At 41.4% G+C, this 17,292-nt stretch overlaps 1 protein-coding gene across 2 annotated transcripts; it reads left to right on the forward strand.

Moving 5' to 3' along the window:
- The first annotated feature begins 1,847 nt into the window (after positions 1-1,847).
- Positions 1,848-16,244, forward strand: LOC112575328 (tenascin-like). 2 transcript variants are annotated; one of them, XM_025257099.1, is made up of 12 exons: positions 1,848-1,957; positions 2,484-2,557; positions 2,922-3,073; positions 3,388-3,540; positions 4,137-4,394; positions 4,972-5,106; positions 5,421-5,573; positions 7,426-7,683; positions 8,472-8,593; positions 9,336-9,450; positions 10,411-10,578; positions 15,582-16,244. In XM_025257099.1, exons 2-12 carry the CDS (start codon positions 2,493-2,495, stop codon positions 15,794-15,796), a joined length of 1,794 nt encoding a protein of 597 aa, XP_025112884.1. In that variant the 5' UTR covers positions 1,848-1,957; positions 2,484-2,492; the 3' UTR covers positions 15,797-16,244. The 2 variants fall into 2 exon arrangements, with proteins under 2 accessions (XP_025112884.1, XP_025112885.1); XM_025257100.1 differs by lacking the exon at positions 10,411-10,578.
- The last annotated feature ends 1,048 nt before the right edge of the window (positions 16,245-17,292 follow it).

A 17,292-nucleotide genomic window follows, 5' to 3' on the forward strand; every position in this document is an offset into this window, starting at 1 on the left:
TGGTTTTCCCGCCCCTGGGAGACAAATGTAGCAAACCCACAGGGTAGCGTCCCTTGGAGGGCATTCATACCCGAACGCTGAAGGAGCGGGTGGTTGTTGACAGGTGAGAGGCCGCCTTGGCAAGGGAGGTGACCACCTTAGACTAGTGTTGGACTGTAAGGCGGTACTGTGATGACACAGCAGCCAGGATGTGACCACCAGGCTAGGAGTGTGGACTGCAAGGCGGTACTGTTAGTGACACAGCTAAGCCAAGGACGTGACCACTAGCACTAGGATGGACTGAAGGGATGTACGTGGAGTGGACACAAACAGCCAGGTGTGACCACTAGAGTAGGGTGGACTGTAAGGCGGGTACTGTTAGTTGAACACAGCGAGCCAGGAGGTGACCACGACTAAGGGGTGGATGCCAAGGCGGGTACTGTTAGTGGACACGATCAGCCAGGAGTGACCACGCAGCCAAGGAGAAGATAAGAAGAGGAGAAAGAGAGAAAGGAAAAAGCCAGTAAAATCCGTGGGGCTGGTGCAGTTCAGTACCCGGTGGTGGCGACGCACCACTTGTCTGTTGAGACAGACAGGCTCCCGTTCTGTTGTAGTGATGTTAGTGGATGACGGGCGCCGGACACTATCACAAGCCACGTGGTTCAGTGCGTGATTCTTGGGCGGCTATTACCAAGTTTCTTGTACAGAAAAAGGCCTTGATTTCTTGTTCTGTGACACTTGCTACATGCTTTTATTATCCTCATAATTTACTTCTGCATACATGGTTGTGATAGCTCGGTAGTAGTATGTGCTTGTTGTTACATTATGTGGGCTTTCTGACAGTCTATCAATGCTACGTGTAGCTCCATATTCTGGGATAACTGGTTCTCTACTGCCGCAGTACAGTGTGAAAATAGGATAAACCGACACAAACCTGCTTGTGTTCATTCCTGTCAAGGCGTCCTTCCTCTCAGAAACAGACTTAAACTTAACAAATGCAGTTTTATGTACAAAATACTGACGGGTAAACAGTATCATACACTCTCTTTACTATTTTCCTCCCAAGAACACTAGAACTTCTCCAAAACTTACTCTTTCCATTGTAGACTCTAGACATTTTCAATCAGTTTGAAATACTCTGGAACAGCCTCCTCTCCATCTTAGGCAATTGAACTTCATGAACTCCTACCTCAGGCACATTCAAGAAAATTAGATGAGGCCTCTAGAGATGCCTCCTAAGTCTAGGAAATCTTGTAATATATGTTTTTTTTAACCACCACTTTTTGTACATATCAGTTTCACTTACCTTACCTTAATCTCATAATACTTACAATTACTTCAGTTAGTTAGTTCTTTCCCTGTAAAGGCAGAGGCTAAATGGAAAATGCATTTTCTTACTTATTTTACCTCTCATTAATAAGGATACCATTGTCATTGAATTGGCTGCTTTCTGCCCACTTGGTTAATATTTTATTTAGAGACATGTAAAGGCTTTTTCCTAAATATATTAGGTAAGAGAGATACCCTCGTGTAGTTACCTGACTGGTTGTTTGTCACCTTTGTTGTATAGTGGGATAGTAATAGACTGAGTTCATTTCCTTGGTCACAGCATTGGAACAGTTTTAGCAAGGAGTAATAACCGGGATTGCAGCGTCTAATATATTATTGACAATACCATCTGGGCCTGCTGATTAACAGTTTTTTAACTAATTGCCTCTTTGACCTTTGCTGTGATCTGATTGTTGTTTTTTATTCACAGGTTGGACATACAGGTGCATTGCACTACTGGTACTTCCTCTCACAGGGTTATCTTGACCATCCACATCCATCATCCCTTTATTTAGTGTTGTTTGGAAGTGCTTTACCCACCTCTTCACTGATTTGGTCCACTACAGGCTGTCTTCTGTATCTCCTCATCACCTCCCAGGAACTCCTTTGGTTTGTTGACTGCATTTTTCCAGAGACTTGATTTTTAAAGTTTGTAGTTTGTTTCTTTACTGTTAGCAGATTTCTATCAGCTTTTCTTCTCTGCTATAAGCTGTTCTGTCTTCCTGTATTTTCTTCTTTCTACACTTTCTTAGACACTGCTAGTCACTTTTTGTCTGTACACTCTTTATGAAATAATGTATCAAAGGGAGAAGCATACCTACTGTGTTGTAACAAGTTACATTACTGACCTTTTCTCTTATTTATTAGTTCCTATCTCTTGAGTAGGCTGTCTTTCCTATAAACCTTTGTTGACTGCTATTTGTTGTCACCTTTGACACTGTCTATTGTCCTTCATGTCTTCATGCATGCCAGACACACTAACCTAGTTTTAGTCTTAAGCTTTGAGGGATCGCTTTCATGTGTGGATGTTTCTACGAGTGATACTTGAAAATTATTTTATTATGAATTTTTTATATTCTAAGTCGTAAATATTTTGCTGATTTAAATTAATATAATAAAGAAATATTACACGAGAAAGACTCACGAAACTTCTCGTTGTTGCATGTGCTTAACAGGTGGATACAATGCTGCGATTCTTTATATTTCTACTCTCACTTGCTCCTTTTGTGTTAACCGAGGGGACAGAAAGGTAAAACGTGTTGACTCTTCTTGGCTTTTGCCTTACAATACATGACAAAGGTTTAACAATCAGCTTTTTATGTAGTCAATAACAAACTGAAACACTGATCGTTTGTTAATGGTCTAAATGATATGTAAATAATGACAAACATTTAAATAAGAATTGTTGTTTTAGTGATATGTTTCACCATAGTCTATTGTCTCACACTGCTTGGTTCACTTCCCGGAGCTCCCTGTCTCTCTGTTTGTTTATTTTTATGTATGTAAACATTTAATGTCTTACTTGTGATGTCTGGGGTGCTATAAATAATATATATAAAATAATTAATTAATAACATTGATTTATTAAGAATTATCAAAAGTACAAATTCTAGTTGCAAAGGCACTGAGTGTCAGCCAAACACTTGGCACAATGTAAGATGCTCGACAGACGACGACTGCGATCAGCCAAACACCACGTGCTACAAACGTGTCTGTAGGTGTCACCCCGGGTACTTCTATACCACACACGACACGTGTACTGACAGTGAGTAGACAATGGTTCTGTGGTGTGATTGACAGCAACAAACTCCACTTTGTTGTCGGCTTGTTACAGTCAGGGACGGAAGAGCTTTTATAAGATTTTCGCATTCTTAAAGGAATAAAATTAAAAAAATATAGCCGCATTTAGATAGACTGAACAAAAGGAATAAAGAATGAAAGAAAACACGTGGGCCGAAAACAAATTAGAAATGTATTCACTTGATTATGGATGTTGTTGGAAATGCGTGTAAATGTAGAACAATTAACTTCAACTTCAACAGTGTGTAAATAGTTGCTGACCACAGTTGTTTACATTAGCTTGTAGCCCAGACGACATGCAGGACAGCTTCACAGAGTATCCTGACAGCGCTCTACGTGCAAATCTCATTGGTAGCGAGGATGGACTCACTGTGGAAGACTGCAAGGGCAGGTGTCAGACTAACAAGACTTGCCTCACCTTTGATTTCAAAGGTCTGTATGAGAAAAGCTTGAAACATTGGTATATCTAACATGATGGTAGAGATGGGCAGGTGACTGTGCACTCTACAACTGCTAAAGTCTGCGTCACGTGTCCTGCGCTGTGTGTTCTATTAATAGCACGCTTTGTCAACAAAATCAACGGAAACCCGTAAAACAATGGCAAACACTGTTGAAATATGTTGTCTGTGTATATTTCTACCATCGTAGTCGCCTACATAAAGACTACAAAACACATTTTGCAGCAAACTTCACGCGCCATAATCTACAAACATGACATGACAACAAGACATCCAGGACTCTAGCATCAGGACCATGGACTGACAACACTGGGGGAGCACAGCAGAATTGGGGAAAAACATTCACTTTATAATTATTGTCAAACTAGTGGGTGTGACAGGCATGCTGCTAGCAAGACAACAGTAAACAATCACAAATAAACAACTACGTACCGCGCCTTTTGCTGAAAACCTTTCAGTAACACAATAACCTTTAGTGAAATGTTCACATAACTTGCTTTCACTCTTCTTTGTTCAAAATGTTTTGCATCATGTTCACTTATGTCTCTGTCTCTCTACCTCCCATGCCAGCCAGTGGAGGTCTGTGCCGGCTTCATGGTGTCACCTCTCGTCATTCCCCCTCACAGTGGTCTCCTAAGACGAGCAAAGGCTGGACTCACTACCAGAGATCATGCAACTCCATTTTTGCCTCACGCGATAACTGGCACAACTTATTGTGTAACAGCAAGATTGATTGTACTGACATAAACAGCGACTGTTTGTCAGGACGATGTCTATGTCGTCCAGGCTTCATGTTCAATCAAGCAAAGAAGGAGTGTGTTGTTACAAGTAAGTGAGAAGCAGTAGAAGGATGAGTAGTACTCAGCTTGTCCCCACACGTTGTCTACCGTCAGTTTGTGTGTTTCTTACAGTAAAGATACTCTAGTAAGTTGTTTACAGTATTTATTTTCATCAAACAACTGTCTTCTCAATGTTTACATAATATTTCGGATTTACAGAGTTTAGCATTCACTGTTTATTCATGTCCACGAGCTAACGGTTTTCTTCCTTTCTAATAATTGTAAGATGGCAATTAACCTCAGATACATTGGGTTAAGGGTGAATGCACTAGACCACCACAGACGGGAATGTATCAATGAAGAACATCACAGCTGCCACTACCACATATCTTTGTTGTCTACTCTACGTGCAAGTCGTTACTAACTGTCACTTTATTAAATACTTTATATAAACCCTGATTGTAAAGGTTAGAGGAGGAAGTGGCAATGAAGATGAAGAGGTAGAAGTGACATTAAGGAGGAGGAATAAAATATGTACACGTGGCAGTCAGATACTCGTAGACACAGAGCTAGAATTATGGGATGGCTGGTGTTACCGGCGGTCAGCAAGTGTGACTGTCTTGTAGGCGAGCTGAAGAAGTGGCACAACACAAGCTGCTCGACAGACGACGACTGCGATGCGCACCACGCCGAGTGCTACAAACGTGTCTGTAGGTGTCACCCCGGGTATTTCTACACCACACACGACACGTGTACTGACAGTGAGTAGACAATGGTTCTGTGGTGTGATTGACAGCAACAAACTCCACTTTGTTGTCGGCTTGTTACAGTTAGGGACGGAAGAGCTTTTATAAGATTTTCGCATTCTTAAAGGAATAAAATTAAAAAAATATAGCCGCATTTAGATAGACTGAACAAAAGGAATAAAGAATGAAAGAAAACACGTGGGCCGAAAACAAATTAGAAATGTATTCACTTGATTATGGATGTTGTTCGAAATGCGTGTAAATGTAGAACAATTAACTTCAACTTAAACAGTGTGTAAATAGTTGCTGACCACAGTTGTTTACATTAGCTTGCAGACCAGACGACATGCAGGACAGCTTCACGGAGTATCCTGACAGCGCTCTACGTGAAAACCTCATTGATCGCCGGGATGGACTCACTGTGGAAGCCTGCAAGGGCAGGTGCCAGACAAACAAGCATTGCCTCACCTTTGATTTCAAAGGTCTGTATGTGAAAAGCTTGAAACATTGGTATACTAGCATGATGTTAGAGATGGCAGGTGACTGTGCACTCTACAACTGCTAAAGTCTGCGTCACGTGTCCTGCGCTGTGTTCTATTAATAGCACGCTTTGTCAACAAAATCAACGGAAACCCGTAAACAATGGCAACACTGTTGAAATATGTTGTCTGTGTATATTTCTACCATCTGTAGTCGCCTACATAAAGACTACAAACACATTTTGACAGCAAACTTCACGCGCCATAATCTACAAACATTTTGAATACAAAAGGTGATTAATACATTTAGTTAGGATACAACAAAGTGAGTGAAATTACATGATTATAAAATTGATAATGTGCTAATTAACTTTTGATAGTTGTTAGTTTCTGTAGGAAGAAAGTGTAAAGGTAGGATCACACTGAACCCACGACTATCTAGTTACTACTGCAGTGAGTGTCAATGTACTACACCACATATACAGAGATAAACTCCTGTGTTTACTACACACTTCCACTTTCATTACGACTGAATACAAGTCACAAATGGAAGAATAGCTCAATCGTCCACCAATGAACTTGTTTTCTTTGGTGTACTGGCCTGAAATGAAGCAGTTGCAGGTGAACTGGCATAAAGAAATAAATAACAAAAGTATGAACCGATGCTAATATCAATTGCTACCTGCACAGTCTGTGGTACTCAGCCCTCCACACAATGACTTACTTTGACTTCTTCAGGTCCCGGAATGTTTACTTGTGTGCAGCTAAACAATACAACTCTTCTATTCTACCTCCGCACCTTTCCATCGTGGAATCTGTTCACTTTGCACTGAAGACACACCTCACCTTGAGCAATACTGACACCGTCCACATCGTGCTTGTCCTTTGTCAACCGCTCTTTTCTCCACTTATTCCGGTCATTGCTTCTTCCCTCCTCGTCCTCCTCTGCTGAATACCGACACTCTCAGTTCTTGTTCTCTGATTTCTCCTTGCCTTTCCTTCATTTGTTTTTATAAGTCATCAGTCGTCTTCATCCTTCTATATCTTTGCTGTCCTTATATCCTTCTTCTGTCAGCGGTCCGGTGGCGTAACCTGTTACCGGCTGTCACCAATACAGTGAAGGCTGACTGCCCAGAGTTCATTTCTCGTCTCGGGCAAGCTGTTCTTTTTCTGCACGTGGCATCTGTTTACAGGGCTGGCTGCCTTGCCGTGATATAGCCTTATTATTTATTGTTACTTAAGACACCTTGCAGATAACCTTTATCTATCTGGCACTTCTTGCATACACTTGTTGTTGCATGAACATTGAATGACAAGTGGTTTAGCTAAACAACAAACAAGTATCGTGACTATTTTGAAGTCTTTAGCTCAGATACAATGATCTAGAAATATATAGAACTTGGATAGTGGTTATCGTGTCACACTTATCTCACATTTATCAAGAGAATGCTATCTAGAAACTACTCTGTCATCTGTGGAAGATGTCTTGTCATCGCTAATGATAGATAAGTGCCAGACCTCCTCAGCTCGCCCTGCAGCTCTGACATGACAACAAGACATCCAGGACTCTAGCATCAGGACCATGGACTGACAACACTGGGGGAGCACAGCAGGAATGGAGAAAACAGTCCACTTTATAATTATTGTCAAACTAGTGTGTGACAGGCATGCTGCTAGCAAGACAGCAGTAAACAATCACAAATAAACAACTACGTACCGCGCCTTTTGATGAAAACCTTTAAGTAACACAATAACCTTTAGTGAAATGTTCACATAACTTGCTTTCACTCTTCTTTGTTCAAAATGTTTTGCATCATGTTCAGTTATGTCTCTGTCTCTCTACCTTCTGTACCAGCCAGTGGAGGTCTGTGCCGGCTTCATAATGTCACCGCTCATGAGTCTCCCTCCGACTGGTCTCCTAAGACGAGCAAAGGCTGGACCCACTACCAGAAATCCTGCAAGTCCACTTTTGCCTCACACGATAACTGGTACAACTTATTGTGTAACAGCAGGGTTGATTGTCATCACCCACACAGCGATTGTTTGTCAGGACGATGTCTATGTGATTCAGGGTTATACTTCAGTCAAGAAAGGAAGGAGTGTGTTTTTGCAAGTAAGTGAGAAGCAGTAGAAGGATGAGTAGTACTCAGCTTGTCCCCACACGTTGTCTTCAGTCAGTTTGTGTGTTTCTTACAGTAAAGATACTCTAGTAAGTTGTTTACAGGATTTATTTTCATCAAACAACTGTCATCAATGTTCACATAATATTTCGGATTTAAATAGTTGACCATTCAGTGTTTATTCATGTCCACGAGCTAACGGTTTTCTTCCTTTCTAATCATTGTAAGATGGCAATCAACCTCAGATACATTGGGTTAATCACTTTAAGGGTTAAAGCACTACAGCACCACAGAGTGGAATGTGTCGATGAAGAACTTCACAGCTGCCACTACCTCATATCTTTGTTGTCTACTCTACGTGAAAGTCGTTACTAACTGTCACTTTATTACTTTATAACAAAACTGATTGTAAAGGTTAGAGGAGGAAGTGGCTATGAAGATGCGGAGGCAGAAGTGATATTAAAGTGGAGGAATAAAATATGTACACGTGACAGTCAGATATTGGTAGACATAGAGCTAGAATTATGGGATGGCTAGTGTTACCGGCGGTCAGCAAGTGTGACTGTCTTGTATCAGAGCAGTGTGAACTGTGTGCTGTATGCACATATAAACTGTTTGCCCAGGGACTCAGTCTTTACTTTGACTGTTGTGTGATTAGCTATTGAAGTTGTCATTATTATTACAGTACTTATCCTTCATTGTTTCCGTCACTGTACGAAGTTCCATTGCACCCTTTATAACAATTCCTTACGAGCGGAATGATTTGTTTGTGTACAAATAGGGTATTGTGTAGACTTGGTGGGAACAGGCGCCAAGAGTGGTGTGTACACCATTTGGCTACCATACTACAACGGACCTCTCAGAGTGTGGTGTGATATGGACACTGCGGGCGGAGGCTGGCTGGTACGTGTGGTCGTGTTTGTCAGTGTGTGACTCAGGTAGCATCTCCTGCACACTGTACCCTGCTCGCAACAGTGCGACACCACTTATACCCAGGGTCACATACTTACAGCTCATAGTATCCACGAATAATTTGTCTTTGATATCTTTGGACATTTACAACACGAAGCAGGAGAGGATGCTTGTCCACCTTCTGTTTCCAACAGTTTGTCTATGTCGCTGGTAGACTCCGTGTGTTGAGGGTGGTTGTAGACAGACCGACATCTAGTGTGTTGGTGTGCGTGTGTCGGTTGTTTGTAGTCGCATCCTTTAACCCCTTGCATCCATTCCTGCTTCATGATCAGCGACTGTAGGTTTGATAAGGAGTTAAAAAAAATGCTATTTGTAAGCTTTATTATGTTGCCATATAATTGATCACAGCCACTTGATGTCACACATTTACAGCCAGGAGAGTGTACATTGTGGTCACGTGACTGTCACTGTATACTACACTATATACTACACTATATACTACACTATATACTACACTATATACTACACTATCTACTATTACACCACGTTCACATAGTGTATCGTAACCGTGAAGTGTTGACATTATAATCATGATCACAGCTAATAAAGTGACAAGCTGTTATATTTTATCAGTTATGACTCATTCTTTGTCAACTCATTAAACTGTGATTAGTGCTGAATCCTGTCGCTTTGGTATCCATAGTAACGACCTGTGAACTTGTGTCATGTGCAGGTCATTCAGAGACATCACTACTACGTATATAACCCAGATGAGTTTGTTGACTTCAACCGGAACTTCGAACAATATGAACAAGGTTTTGGTAACATCTCTGGAGAGTTCTGGCTGGGTAAGATGTTGACATATCTCTTGCATTCTCTGGCATTATCCCTCCTCCTGCATAACTGTAACCTCGACATTTGTTTTTACATTCAAAGTCAGGCTGTAATCAGTATTGTGTTTTATTGTGTTGTTTGTGTGATGTTTACTGGTTAATACAAAGGTTGCTGTTCTGTTGTTCTATTATACTTTTGTTGTACGATGCTTATTGCTCACTATTTTGTGTACTGTTTCCTTAGCATGCTTTGTTTGCTGTGATAATGATGATGCTAGTCATGGAATGAATGGATGGCTGATGATCCTGTAATGTCTCAGTTGACAAAGTCTCAGAAAGAAACACGAAGGTTGCGAGGAAATACAACCCTGCGGCATATCATGTGATTGGTTTTTGTTTTGTTTTGTATTATTTTGTTTTGTTTTATATTTTTTGTTTTGTTCTCTGTAGGATTATCTGATTGCATGGTGTGGATAGGTTCAGAACTTTGTGTATCGGAGTTTACACGTCTGTGTGTGTCTGTGTATTGACACCTTACCACCCTAGTCTGTGTGTGTGTGTGTATTGACACCTTACTACCTTACTTAATTCTTCCTCCAGTGCTGGTGTTATCTGGTGTTATCTGTTGTACAGTTCATGTTCATCTATGCTTTCTGATGCTTATCCTAATGTTTCTGTAAGGTTGACTGTCCATTTGTTATTGTTTGTATACAGCGCATTGACCTCGTACTTACATGGAAAATACACTTTATTATTGGTAGTAATAACAACAGCGCTAAAACCTCAGTAAGTTTGTGATTTACCTTTTTGTCATCTGAAGTCTAGCAATAATGTCAACAGTTTTATGACATCATAGGACAGGTAATGACCAGCGACATGTCTGTGGTTCATGAGAACTCTTGAGCAAGATCAACACAAATATTTCACTGCTGGACTTGTCTGTTGACATGAGGTCATTGCCTTGTCTTGTCTCAGGCCTAGACGCGATTTTCTTACTGACATCGTTTGGACCAGAGGATCTGCGCTTGAGAGTGGAGCTGGTGACTGAGTCAGGGACATACTGGGCGCAATACGACTATTTCATTTTGCACGGTCCTTTCCTTAACTACTCACTTGACGCGCGGCGCTACTCGGGTACCGCAGGTACGTACGTCACCACTCAACAGTAAGAAAGAGTGAGACGCACGTTAGCTGGCAGGCTGCCTGTCTGGCTGGTTAGGAAATAAGTGGATCACGACATTTGAGTGTGTGTGGCTTTGCGTGCATGTGTGCGAGGGTGACAGCGCCTCCTATCGCGTGCGTTTCCTTTGATGTAACTTGAAAATACAGGTGTGATGATCAGGGAAAAGAGATTTCTGTGGGTTTGTCTCTTGTCTGGGATTTGTTTGTGTGTTTGTGTGTGTGTGTGTATTTGTGTGTGTGTTGTTAGGAGCTTCTGACCGTTTTCTTCAGGGCTGTAGTGTGAAGTCGTGACAGACTTGTTTAAAGAGTAATTTCATTATGTACAATCGTGTTTAGTGAGCTGTAGTCATTGTGTTGTTTTTAATCTGTTTTGTGTCTGTCAGGCTTTGACTGCATGCAAATTATTAATAATTATTGTGAAATGTGAGCCGCCACGACGAAATGAGTCAAGTCGGAAATTTGAGATTTTACAAATTGGATATTTTCTAAATGTACAGGGTTTAGCCTCTGTATTTGATACAAAGTTATTCTTCTCGTCCTAAAGTTGAGTTATATGTATTACACATGTGGAAGTACGGTGGTCGTCTTATTGACAAAAGCGGGTTCAAAGATTTTCAGCAAACCCATGTGTCTCCCTAGCATCGGATACTTTAATTGTTGACACTGTGCCGAATTTTGCATGATGATAACATACGACAAGCTACATCATTTCAGGTAATAAAAATACATAGACATGAATATGTGCGTGCTATTGGAACCTTGACCTGTTAGCAAAATAAACAGAAATGTTACAACAACTGTTACTGCAATCTACTCAGCATGCACACTCACAGAAACAGCACAATACTCAAACATTATCTACTAGTGTGCTAAAAATGAGTAGGGAAATAAGAGCAAAATGAAGAAAACTGCATGGTTGACATAGCGGAATACTAGGACAAGTGGCAAAACTTTCAAGAAGTCAGGCTGCACTCAGTTGACCGGAACCACCGTCCGGGGCCTGGAGTACCCGACTGCTCTGTGCGACTTGAGACTCGTTTCATGGCAGGTGGCGAATGTTTTATCACTACTGTGAACTTCATTTGTGTGGCTTTTACATTTTAGAAAACTTATTTTGTGTCCTGAAATTTGTTTTGAGCGACTACAGGACTGAGAATAACGAGTGACATGCAGTAGTTGGGTAATGACAGCTACAACAATATCTTTATCACGAGGAGGACCACGATGTATCTCTGTCTCTGGCATCCTCTCCACTGTAGCAGAGATTATGTCCCATGTCGTTTGTTGTCTCCCCAAGTCATGACCGTTGACCTGTGCCAGTCCCACAATGCCACACCAGTCCCGTTCTAACATATGGAAGGAATTTTCTCACACTTTGACCTACAGGGCAGTGTGACCTTTCACCTTTGACTTGAGTGGCGGTGGAATTAGAAATTCTGATATCTGTCGCTCCATTCTTCACATTAGGTGACGGAGGGTTCGTGTTGTCACGTGATGTCACACGTCGGGTGTGGAAGCGACAACTTAAGACCCCCATGGCTTATCATGGCTTATCATGGCTTATCATGGCTTATCAGTGTGATTTAGAAATCTCCAGCATCAAGATAACAACACAACACATACAAGTACATCCAAGAAATGTTTGGCATGTTGTTACAAGTTGTTTACGCAATAGCAATAAACAATAAACACATTATTTGTCTTTAGTATCACATCACTCAGCAAAGTCATGCTGCAGACAGCACGTGTACTTATACCGTGTATACACATATCTTCTGTGGTTCAATCTTTTAGAAACAACACAGGTCACATCAACAACACCTTTGCTGTGTATGTCGCTCTGCTTTAGTATACGCTAAGTAAGAGATTAGTGTGTGCACTGTATGTAGCTTACACTAAGTAAGAGATTAGTGTGTGCACTCTATGTAGCTTACACTAAGTAAGAGATTAGTGTGTGCACTCTATGTAGCTTACACTAAATAAGAGATTAGTGCGGACTCTGGTTTGAAATCCATTATTTGGTTGATGTCTTTGTACATTTGTTACACTTGGCAATAACTATCAGGTCCAGAAATATGAGGAATTAAAATGAAACATGAAGAGAAACAGATAAGCTAATAATCTGAAGACAATCGTCAGGGCCCATGCCGAGCCTCACTCTATGGATCTTGTTCTTGTCGGTAAATAGAACAGACACCAGACTTTGCTGTTCTCTTGCTGATTCCTACAGACTGCTGTTCACACTAAGACAAGCACAGTGAACTAGGAACAGGAAGGGACGATGCTCACAGTAGTCCATCCGAGGGTAATGCTGGGAAGGCAATGACCTTAATACATTCTCCGTGACCTTAAGATCAACATGTCTACTTCTATACTTTCCTCTCTATACTTTCTCTCTTGTTTACTTTCATTCTAAAGGTTAGGATGAACTTTTTATATCCTATTGTAAACTTTCCAGTCATTTTAGAGATATTATCTATCTCTCTATTCCTCTTCGTGCATCAGGTTGCACACAAGGCCTCACTCAGAGTCCACCACCGATGTCGATCGGCTGAAACCCGCTCTAGGTGACCCCATGTCCAGCCCTTTCCCTTCATCTCCCTTTCCACTGTTCTTCTCCAAGTTTCCTTTGGGCGGCCTCGTTTTCTTCGGCCGTCTGGAGTCCATCGTAGGGCGACTCTGGAAAGGTCTGCTGTCTGCTGGCGGAGCACATGTCCAATCCATCGCCAACGCCTTCGTTGAACCAGTATGCGCCTGAGGCATCTGTTTTGGAAGACTTCAAGCTTGTTACAGATGGATTTGGTCATCTTCCATGATTCTGATCCGTAAAGGAGGGTGCTGATCACATTTGACTTGAAGATTCTCAGCTTGATCTTCTGACTGATGTTTTTTGCCTTCCATGTGCTCCTGAGTGAGGCGAAGGCCTGGCTGCCTTTCACCAGTCGGGCTCGAATCTCCACCTCCACATCCCCGGTGTTTGATATTTTGGATCCAAGATAGGTGAAACTGTCAACTTCCTCAATCTCTTCTCCATTTAGTTTGATGCTGTCTTGGACTCTGGCGTTCACTCTCATACTTTTCGTTTTCTTTGTGCTGACCTTCAAGCCAAGGTTTCCAGCTGTTTCTGAGAAGGCATTTGTTTTGTTTTTTTCTGCATGTCTTGGTGGCGGTGTGACAGCAGGGCAATGTCATCAGCAAAGTCTAAGTCTTCCAGCGCTGTTGTTTCTGTCATAGTCATGGTCCATCTGATCCTTCTCCTCTCACTGTCTGTGGAAGTCTTCATGATCCAGTCCATGGCCAGGATGAAGAGGAACGGCGACAGAATGCAGCCCTGCTTCACCCCAGTGCTGAGTTGAAGGGGTCTGTGAGCTCCGTGTCACACACAACCTGGGATTCGAAAACACTGTACAGCATTGCAACGACCTGTACAAGTTTAGCAGGGACTCCGTCATGCCATTAACAGCCCAGTATTTTCTCTCCTGTTTCCTGTGAGACTGGATTGAAGTCGTCTAAGGTCATCTCTTGTTGGTCTCCTAGTGCCTGGAACCTGTTCTTTACTTCCATAGCAAAGGCCCGTTTGGTGACTTGATCTTTCAGTTTGCCGGAGTCCACTCTCTGCTTCAGAGAAACTGTGGCTATCACAAGAGTGTGGTTACTGGCAACGTCTGCTCCTCTGTAGGCTCTGACATCTTGAAGTGAGCTCCTCCATCTTCGGTTGATGATGACAAGGTCTATCTGGTTCTTTGTGATCCCATCTGGTGATGTCTATGTTGCCTGTGGATGTCTTTGTGTTGGAAGAGTGTGCCTCCAATCAGTAGGTTGTTTTCTTCACAAAAGTCTGCCAGTCTCTCTCCGTTGTCATTGATGGTTCCAATTCCATGCTTGCCCTGACATGCTCCCTGCAGGTGTTGTCACTTCCCACCTTGGCATTGAGATCACCGATGATGAGCAACATGTCGTGGGCTGGAACGCTTTCTGAGGCTGCCTGGAGCTGATCGTAAAAAGCATCCTTGTCTTCTGCCTCAGAGTCATTTGTTGGTGCATAGCAGGCTAGCACTGTCAGCTTGGTGTACTTTGAATGGAATCTTGCTCTCAAAAGCCTGGGTCCATATGGCTTCCATTCCAGCAGTGCCTTTTCAGTTTTCTTGTTGAGGAGTAGAGCTACTCCTTCAGAGTGCTGAGCGTCTGATCTTCCTGAGAACAAGATGGTATGTCCTGATGCCAGTCTCCTCTTTCCCGTGCCGGTCCATCTGACCTCACTGACTTCCAGGATGTCCAAGTTGTAGTTGTCAAACTCCTTGACTAGTGGAGCATCCTGCCAGTCTGGTACAAGGTCTGGACGTTCCAGCATCCCACCCTCAACTTTTGCCTCGGCTTCAGTAAATCCACTGTCGGGGCGCCAGCTCCCTTTCGGGTTTGGCTGTCGTCCGTCATTAGTCCAGTCTCCTGGTGTGCTTCATTACCTTCGCCATCTGTGACGAGTTCTCTGGTTTTAGTTTCGGTAACAGGCGTTTTTACATGGTGGGGTTGTTAGCCCTACCACAACCTACTGTACCGCTAGGTGAAGTGTCCACCTTAGTCGCCTCTTACGACACGCCTGGCTGGATGGCAGGGACCCTGTTCTTACAATGCTCGCTAGGCAAGCATACCCCGGGGTCCCACAGGGGAGAGTTAGTTATACTCGTTCATTTTTACATATTTTAGCTGAGGCAATCTTCTGTTTAAAAACTGTTCTCTTCACTCATATTCTTGATGATATGCTGGGTGAAGCATCATTAGAAATTGAGAAAAAACTTTTTTTGTATTTGTGTTTCGTGGTGTTTGGCTTTGTTATGATGAACAACACAGAAATAACACATTTAATAACAAAAGTTTGTATAGATGTTCTGTAGTGATAATTATATTTGTGCTTAGGACTTTGTGTGTCTAGTAGTATACAATTGTGTGTGTTTGTGTGTTTACAGGAGATGGGTTGACAGCTAGTTCCGGACACCCGTTTCAAACCTATGACCGAAATCAGTACCGCTGTGTCACATATAGTGTAGGCGCCTGGTGGTACCCGCGTGACTGCGCCGGCGAAGCTAACCTCAACACCCCTGATAAAATCCACATGTTTTGGGCTTACATCTACCAGCTGAAGTTCTCGGAGATGAAGGTTAAGCCACATTCTCTGAGATGAAGACCTTGTCTCCTGTACTCACTGCTTACACCGCCAGTCGACTGTTCACTGTTCACTACAGGTTCCACTGATGATGTGAGCTCAGTGTACATTAATCTTTCTCAATACTCTACATCTGACTGTAGTACAGACTACTGTACTTTAATTGTTTACTTTGAGTATATTGCCTGGTGATTCTATTCTACATGTGTTGTATTACTTCTTTCACATTTGCATTTGCTCTGATAAACTAACATGTTTACAAACGTAAAGTCTAAGTTTAATTAATTAATTTAGCACTAATTGTGTCTGGGTTGTAGTCAACGTGTAATGAAGTGTAGCTACACACCTGATAGTTTATACTAAACATGTCATGAACTATATATTAGCTATACACCTAATAGCTAATAGTAAACGTGTCATGAACTATATATTAGCTATACACCTGATAGTTTATAGTAAACGTGTCATGAACTATATATTAGCTATACACCTGATAGTTTATAGTAAACGTGTCATGAACTATATATTAGCTATACACCTGATAGTTTATAGTAAACGTGTCATGAACTATATATTAGCTATACACCTGATAGTTTATAGTAAACGTGTCATGAACTATATATTAGCTATACACCTGATAGTTTATAGTAAACGTGTCATGAACTATATATTAGCTAGACACCTGATAGTTTATAGTAAACGTGTCATGAACTATATATTAGCTAGACACCTGATAGTTTATAGTAAACGTGTCATGAACTGTATATTAGCTATACACCTAATAGTTTATAGTAAACGTGTCATGAACTATAGATTAGCTATACACCTGATAGTTTATAGTAAACGTGTCATGAACTATATATTAGCTATACACCTGATAGTTTATAGTAAACGTGTCAGGAACTGTAGCTATAACCTAATAGTCTATAGTAAACGTGTCAGGAACTATATATTAGCTATACACCTGATAGTTTATAGTAAACGTGTCATGAACTATATATTAGCTATACACCTGATAGTTTATAGTAAACGTGTCATGAACTATATATTAGCTAGACACCTGATAGTTTATAGTAAACGTGTCATGAACTATATATTAGCTATACACCTGATAGTTTATAGTAAACGTGTCAGGAACTGTAGCTATAACCTAATAGTCTATAGTAAACGTGTCATGAACTATATATTAGCTACACACCTAAACACGGATACTGATTGTATCCAACACTGCTGTTCATTATTTGCTTACTGACGATGACTGACCATGACTCAGATTGCTACAATCTCTAATTGTTTGGTATTTAAAAGGCTTCAAGTTTATTTTGTGTTATGTTGTGAAACTTTACCGTATCCTGCAGTTTGCTTTATTCAAACAAAATCTGACATTTTCACAAAGCTATCAGCGAGGCATACTTTTCGTGTAAACAAATACAACTATTGCCAAGAATGAACAGATATTTTCATAAAAGCAATTAAAATAATAAGTAGTATTATAAGTAGTATTATAAGTAGTA

This window comes from Pomacea canaliculata, linkage group LG11, assembly GCF_003073045.1.
Source record: "Pomacea canaliculata isolate SZHN2017 linkage group LG11, ASM307304v1, whole genome shotgun sequence".
In the NCBI taxonomy this organism is placed as follows: domain Eukaryota; kingdom Metazoa; phylum Mollusca; class Gastropoda; order Architaenioglossa; family Ampullariidae; genus Pomacea; species Pomacea canaliculata.